This window comes from Gymnodraco acuticeps, unplaced genomic scaffold, assembly GCF_902827175.1.
Source record: "Gymnodraco acuticeps unplaced genomic scaffold, fGymAcu1.1, whole genome shotgun sequence".
Classification (NCBI taxonomy): Eukaryota; Metazoa; Chordata; class Actinopteri; order Perciformes; family Bathydraconidae; genus Gymnodraco; species Gymnodraco acuticeps.
In genome coordinates, this window is record NW_022992006.1 from 102,481 (window position 1) to 110,708 (window position 8,228).

At 39.3% G+C, this 8,228-nt stretch overlaps 1 protein-coding gene across 4 annotated transcripts in view; it reads right to left on the reverse strand.

Annotated features, from left to right (window-relative positions):
* The window catches only part of hipk3b (homeodomain interacting protein kinase 3b), a 42,667-nt gene extending 34,667 nt beyond the window's left edge, over positions 1 to 8,000 (reverse strand). The window contains exon 1 of one of the 4 annotated variants that reach the window (XM_034201320.1): positions 7,622 to 8,000. In XM_034201320.1, the coding sequence (XP_034057211.1) occupies positions 7,622 to 7,694 (73 nt within the window). In that variant the 5' untranslated portion in view covers positions 7,695 to 8,000. The remainder of the gene's footprint in view (positions 1 to 7,621) is intronic. The other 3 variants (XM_034201324.1, XM_034201323.1, XM_034201319.1) reach the window with 3 other exon arrangements.
* Between the last annotated feature and the right edge of the window lie 228 nt (positions 8,001 to 8,228).

An 8,228-nucleotide genomic window follows, 5' to 3' on the forward strand; every position in this document is an offset into this window, starting at 1 on the left:
TGGCCACACTGTCACAGCAACAAATGATTGCTGTGGCTGTCTAACCTGGAAGCACACCACAGTGACACAAATATTTACATTTTATAACCTAGACAGCTCAAATGATCTTTAATAGTGTTCACTTCATTTATGTTAACAGCTTTTCATTCTAATGTAATGGTAGCTGGCTGGGGCTTTGAATGATCTTCCTGTATGTTCATGGTTTTTCCACAGTCCTGCATGTTGGATGAATTGGACACTCTAAATTACAGGTAGCTGTGGAAGTGAATATGTTGCCTTGTTCATTTGTAAGACCTTAATTAAGACAGTACCCGACCTCTTCCCAAGTGTAGACTGGGATCTGCTTAATTGTTGTTTGGGGAGTTGCTAACGCGCCTACGTTTATAGTGTGTGGCCTGTAATTTAAGAACCCTGCCTCTATTATTTATTATAGCCACTGTGGGTACAATTTGAGACTTTCCTAAATGAAATAAAACATTTGGGTAAAAAATAAATCTATGTTGCAGAGCTACAGCAAAGTATCTTTGATGGCTCCTCCACAAATGTTTCATGACTTGACATGAAATACTTAATTTACTCTGACTTTTGTCTCAGTGCCGGGGGAAAATGGGATGTTAATTGTCTGGTCTGGAGAGCAATCTGTCTGGTGCCAGAGTCCCAAGACAGAGGAAGCTGCACTTTGAATGTTCTGCAAACTGATAATTCAACATTTTCAGATTTGAATACCAGTTTAGTGTAATAAAACACCCACATTTAATTTTTACAAAACGTAACTTGGGCATTAGTTAATGTCCCTGGTCGAACAAATAAAATAACTGTATGGCCAGGAGAAGTCTAACAGAAGGATGTGAAGTAGACAGCTTTTATTGTTTTAAAAGTATGGCAGCTGCTGCTATTATTACCATCTGAAGCCAGATACTCCTTTGGTCAGCTGTGAGGCTCCTCCTGTGGCATCGCATTGCCTTCAAAGCTATAGAACCGTCCAGCAACCTTGAGCTGCCAAGTAATTGCTAACGGTTGAACTTTTGACCGTGGTCTTCTGAAAATTAAACTAAGATGAAAATAAACACTGGACACCTGTCCTCAATGAACAAATGGTTCTGATAGAAAAAACAAAAGTGCCTTAAGACAGAAATAATCACAATAGGTGAGAGGATGAACAGGTGATGGTAGTCACACCATGTTGTAGAGGGAAAACTAAACAAAAAACAAAGTTATCTTTACACTCCATTTGTTTTCCTCAATATGTATCAAGGATCTGACACTCATGTTAACATTGAACCACCTGAAAACCAGATCTTATCTTTACTTTTTGAGTTGTCCGGTGAAGCAAAGGTTCAGCTGAATGGTGTGTCATTGTGAGACACTAATCATTTGTTTAAAATAGAAGCGGTCCAATATGGCACCTCAACAACATCGCTTCTCCCAAAATATTTTTTACATCAGTTATTATTATAGTTAAGAGGTTTTAGGACCTAAAAACGGACCAGTGTTTCATACACAAAACACTTATTGCAAGATAATTAGGAGCTGTAGAAACTATTCATAGCCATGCGTCTCGGCTTCACGGCTAAAAGTTATAGCGTTGCTGTGATGAGTGTATCTTGTCTTATGATACAGCATTAACTAGGGATGCACGATATTGGTTTTTTGAAACCGATAACTTCCTGCTTCTCAAGACCGATACGGATACCGATAACCGATAATAATATAATATATATATATATTAAATGTACCTGTAGTTTTTGCACACCTGGTGGTAAAAAAAAGACTAGTGGTGAGCAAATGACATGAGCATTACTACTATGAACAAAACTAACCCTGGGGTCGTCTCTGGCAAACTTCTTGCCTTTTTCAAAAAGGCAAATGAGTTAGGGAGCGCTGGATTTGTGAAAAACTCCCCTCTTCCTAAACCACTAATACCACAGTACTGGCAAAACGGGAGGAGCCGAGTGAAAAACAAGCGCCCCTCATCCCAATCCACCCACACCGCAGTATTATTTTCTTTTTTTTACCCAAAAAATATATTGTATATTATCGGGGCTATTAATACTTTTATTGGGTTTATCGGGATGACGTCATAATTCCTAATATCGGACCGATAATTATCGTGCACCACTAGCATTAACACATTGAGCATTCACACTTTAGTCAAAGTCAAAATGATTGTGCGACCAGCTTGGGTGATATCATCTAGTTTCATACATTCTGTTAGATGGCTTGGTTGCACAAAACAGAGGCCTAGTCCAGTTCATCAATGTTTGACTCAATTTATTTTTGTATTTCTTTAGTCAAAGTCAACTTTATTGTCAATCTTCCAGTTTGTGTATACAGACAGAGATCGAAATACCGTTTCCTACAATCCCGAATATAAAAACAAATGTATATAAAAATATGTGTGCAAATATATATAACCATTAACCTTTTAAATAAAGAACAAGCAACATTGTGCATCTAGCACTGTTGTCACATGTTTTAATTAATGTATTTCATCCTTAAATTTGAGTCTGCAGAATGTAATATGTTTTATTTTCATTATAAATCATTTTGTTGTTAAATATATGAGGCTATGTTCGGTTTGAGAAACTTACACAGCCCATTGTTGGCAATGACATTATGAAATTAATTAATCATCAGTGCATTTTGTTTCTTTGTTCTATAGTTGAGTAGCAGCAACATTCATCTTGGTCAATATGTAGCCTTCTGTAACATCCATTTTGTTAGACAATCTACATTCATGGTAAACAGCCATTTGTGTACAGGGAAACATAATCAATGTGTTTTATGACATCTCTAAAAATCATTAGCCTAAAATACTGTATCTTCATACACTTTTAGCATGCTTTAGATGTTTTTTTAATTCAGATTTCAGTATGCTTTAACTCAGGGGTGCCCAACCAGTCGATCGCGATCGACCGGTCGATCGCGGGGAGATTCCCAGTCGATCGCGAGATGTGTCTAAAAATAGAACAACAATATTCTGTTTTATCGTTAATGTCCTATAACATAATCTTCCTATGCCAGAATAATGCACTTGAACGCATCAAAGCTTTGTGATTGGCCGGCGTGACCCCATGTGTCGGGGCGTGGCTGGTGGGCAGTGCGTGGCGAGCGTGGCTTTATCGAAGAAGGGTAATTTAGGAGCGGCATTTCAAAACAGTGCACAAACGCTACGAGACGGAATTCCCTCCTAATTCTGCCCTACGCTCCAAAAGGGGAGGGGCCTGAAAGGACAGCTAAATGCACAGCAGTCCATTTTCACCAGGCCCAACAACAAGAGCAAGGCTGCTACCAAAGCATCTTATCGTGTCAGTCACGTTCTTGAGAAACACATGAAGTCTTTCAAAGATGGCGAAGTTGTGAAAGAAGAATTCCTGGAGGCTGCCGACGCGCTTTTGGGGACAGTAAACAACAACAATAACAGTAGCATTTCAACAGGTTTTTGATATAATAAAAACTCAAGTTAGATACCGTTATTAATCAGCTGTGAGTTTTAGTTTGTTTGAACTTAGTCATTATAATTATTGTACAAAATGGTATAAGAATGCAAACTTAAATTGATTATAGTCTATTATCAATTCAGGTTAAGAAACTAGTGTTGCTTGCATCCTATTAAAAGGCATTTATTTGTATACTCTACTAAAATGCAACAAAAAAGGGTTTGATTCTATTAATTTTGTCTTATTTATTGCACTTTGGCAGCAGATTCCTGTGTAGCTTCAGATCTGAGTTGTCTTATTAGTAAGCCTCATTTATACTTTTGTAGCAACACTATTTTTATATAATAGCAAAGAAAGGGTTCAGCGTCTTTTCTTTTTTTCCTGTGTCATATGTGGCAGCACTGTTCAATGTTTCTTGAAAACATTACCCACTGTAGTGACGTGTGAATAAACTCCAACTCTGTATCAACAACACTGTTGTGTAACTTCAGTTAAATACTTGTATGTGTGTAGATTAGAAAGAGCCGAGGTAAGATAAAGGATCTGCAGTATTTTATGAAGTATTAATCGTACAAAGGTCAGTTTTATACAAGTAGAAGTGTGTATTTACCTGGTAGTAGGCTGTCAGTAATGGCTACGTCTCTCTATTTGGACTGGTAGATCTCGGCAGACTGGCAACTTTAAAAGTAGCTCTCGGTTCAAAAAAGGTTGGGCACCCCTGCTTTAACTGAACTCCTTGTTGTTGCTATCCCTGTCATGCAGGGGCTGCTTCCCTAACTCACAGTCCAACCACCTCAGTTCACACTACTCATTCACACCAACGGTGTTTCAGGGCCGGTTCGGAGCTGGAGCTTGAAAAGCACCAGGTTTTCCTGTTCACACCGCAGCGGAGCAGCCTCTTAGCTCCGGAATCCGGTTCGTTTCAAGCAGCAAAAAATTGTCCGGCTAGAGCAAAAACACCACATACGTCACGCTTACGTCGAGGCGGGGGCAGGGGCGGGATCAACTCCTGAACAACAACAAAAAGCCCGCGTTTTATCCAGTTTGTACACAACGATGGAGAAACTTAACAAGCAGCAGTGGTCCACTGAAGAGACCAGCTACCTACTGGGAATCTGGTCTTCCGAAGAGGTACAGAGGAAGCTGGAGCACAATCGGCCATTGTTGTTGTTGTCGGTGTGAGCTGTGAGGAGTTTCCGCGCGGTTTGGCTTTATGAAGCAGGCACGCAAACGGTTACGTCATGACGCAAACGATGACGCAATGACGCAGCACCAGTCGGACTCTGGGCAGTGTGAAAAGAGCCGGAGCTAAACCGAAGAACCGGTTCTGAACCTGAAAAGCTCTAGCACGGAGCTTGAACCGGAGTTGCGTTGGTGTGAATGAGGTATTAGCTCCGGAATCCGGTTTGTTTCAAGTACCAACAAATTGTCTGGCTAGAGCAAAAGCACCGCATACGTCACGCTTACGTCGAGGTGGGGGCAGGGGGAATTGGAATCGTCGTTGATGATTACGATTGTAAAGCAGTTTTGAATGTAGCATGTAACGACTGTAAAGTTGGTAGTAAATTAGAAGCATTCTACTTGTCGGGTTAGCGCCTGTATAAAGGCAATATACTGGTATACTGAAGTAATAGTCAATAATACTTAGACATGCGAGTACCAATTTAAAAAAATGTATCTGCAAATCACTGACTAATCATATTTGAAAGTCAAAGGGCCAACGATAGGAAGACAGATGCCTCATTCCTACTGAAACTGGTTAGTCTTGCTTACTGTCATGAACAAATTATAAAGTCACTAGAATTTCAGATGCCTTAAATATATGTAGGTTAGGTTTCATTTATAGGCAATGTGTAAATGCATCAATTTAGGATTAAAGCCACCAGTCTATATCCTCTATCAAGCATGGAATTACAGCTGTCACCACGTTGCACATAATGAAATACAAGACACCCAAACAAGTACTTATATTATTTCTCAAACCATTGATCATAGGGAGGCACAAACTGTTACACCTATCATTAACCCAAACAAGAACACAGAAGCAGAGAGGGTCGATAGACCATAAACCAGATATTCTTTTCCCTCACCAGTTTCCGGACAAAAGCATCAACCGTGTCATTAAAATCCAGGGGCTCTGACCAGACCGCTGGATGCAGAAAGGTAATTATGCACTGTGTGCTGGAACAGATGTTTATTTATTGGGAAATTGGCTATTATCCACCAAACACTTGTGTTACTGAAAACGTTTGTCATGGTGCCCTCCCAACAAAACTCTCAATTACAATTGTTATCGCACATCTGAGGATGGCATCAGTCTTTAGGTTGGCCGCAATGTAATAGATAGATAACCAGCAGCCCAAAGTATAGCACATCAGTGCTGCATGACAGCACTCAACCCCCCCTCCTGTACTAACAACCAACACCACCAACTAATAACAATTATTGTAATGGCAAACACCGTTTACATATTTATGTAGTGGCAACACAGTGTTGACTGTCCAGTGTCCCCTGGAATTACTGGTATTACCACCACAACCTTGCATTGCTACTAATAAGCCAAATAATGTGAGACATGTACAGAAGACAGCAGTTTCTTTATGCAAAGGTAATCACACAAACATAACAGTACCGGGCTGAGCTGTACTCTGTCTAAAGGTTCAAAGTATTCACAACTCATCTCTCTTATCTTTTAAGAGTAGTGTTCAATACAATCAAAGAGAATACAACTAGATATTTGGTAGAAAAATAAGAAATGAAAATACAAAAAGGCCAGCCCCCATCATTTATACTTTTAGGACAGTACTTGAAACCAAGTTTGTTGCATAAGCCAAACCAACCTAAACTTCCGTGCAGTATTTGCTGAACCAGTGGAAAGTTTCAGTTTAACATGGGGGGGAAACAAATATCTACTATCTGTTATCTTATGAGTTTCAGAGCTACAAACACATAATAATGCTGTCATACAAGACACATGTAGAAGGGAAAGTAAAGTTGATTAGAGCTGCTATGCCAAAGTCTTAATTCTCTTTTTTTCACCATGTAAAAAAAAACATGATGGTTCCTGCCACATAAGGGCTAAAGGTACTTTTGATTTGCTGGGCGGTGGTGGTGATGTCCAAACCCTCCTTAGGGAGCTCAACGATTGACTGTATACCTCTCCTTTAAAACAAGAAACCACCACCTTAATTGTGCTAATAAATAAATAAATAGATAGTTGAGTATGATTAACATGACATTAATTGCAATTTTGCATCGTAAAACCTATTTTCTTTCGGTTTGTGTTCATATCTATAGCTCACAGATGTGTTGCCAGTAGATGGAAAGGTACTATTTTGTTTTAGCTATGTTGGTCAAAGAATCCAAGTGTGTTTATTAACGGGTATTAGGCAGATCAACCAAAATACTTAACTAAACCAACAAGCACACCGTGAAATAGGCTTGCAAGATAAGTAGCTCACTAAATTCACTACGCAGTCTCAAGATAAACATATGTGAGCCATTGAGGTCCATCACATATCGCTTTACAATTGCACTTACAGTTTTATAAGCGGTTAGTAACAGGTGACATTACTAGACATATTGTACACATTTAGACCAAGTAAAATCAAGCGAGTGTAATTTTGTAACAACAAGAACAAAAAATAGTTTTTCTCAGCTATGATTGATTAGTGATAAATTGTCTTGCACTGTTTTGCTAAGGTCAACTCGGTGACGTGCGAAGCCAGGTGTAAGCTAACACATTATGAAGTTATACAGTACTCACAAGTTAGGTCACTCGGTCCTAATTGTCCATATACGGTATGCTAATTATAGAATAATCTGGTGTTAGCTAGTTAATGATCAAAGCAACATTTTAAAAAGAAAACCAACTGGTCGCCGTGACAACTGTGTTAAAAACACAACAGTGTCCAAAGCAGTCACATTAATTACCACCAACGTCATTGCTACCTCTGTTTGGCCGAACAAAAAAGACAATCACCACTATTTTAATAAACGCTACCGAAAGTCCGGACAGAGTTAATATTAACTAATTTACGTACGATTAATGTAACCGCAAAAAACTGGCTAGCTAAGTTTGTAGCTAAGTTATGACTTTGTATGACGTCACATTTAGACTGTCGTCTCAAATGTTAGGCTGAACAAATATCACCATAGACAGCCATATTTCCTCCACTTACCTTCACATAGAGTCACTATAGATATAATCCAGGGCTTCTCTGAACATGTTATGGATTTATAAATCCATACCATGCACAGTTCGCCTGCATTGCTGCCATCTTGTCATAGACGACAGGAAGGGAGAGCTCGCTATCGGCAACGCCACCATCTCCCACATTTTAAACATTAAATAACTCTTGCATATGAGCGTACAGAAACACCACACCGAGTCCAGGTTGTAGCTACACAGTTCAAATTCGTCTTCTTCCTCTTTGGGCGAAGTAGCCCATCTCTGTAAGGGTGTCCGTTACCCCGTCTAGACGTGCTGTTCCGAGGCCCTGCCTGCCTCAAACATGTCTCTTTTCTCTAGCAACTGCAAGCGCAAATGTTTGTGAACTGACGGCATTGGTCAGACCAGAGTAATCAATCATCGAGCAGATACATTCACAAAGAATCAGATGACGTTACACACAGTACAGAGGTTGGAGAAGATCTAGTACTTAATTAAAGTACCAGAGTGTAGAAATACTTTGTTACAGGTAAATGTCCTGAAATCAGAATGTTAGTCAGTTAAAAGTACAAAATTCATTTCAGAATCATATATTTCATATTTATTTGTTATAACTA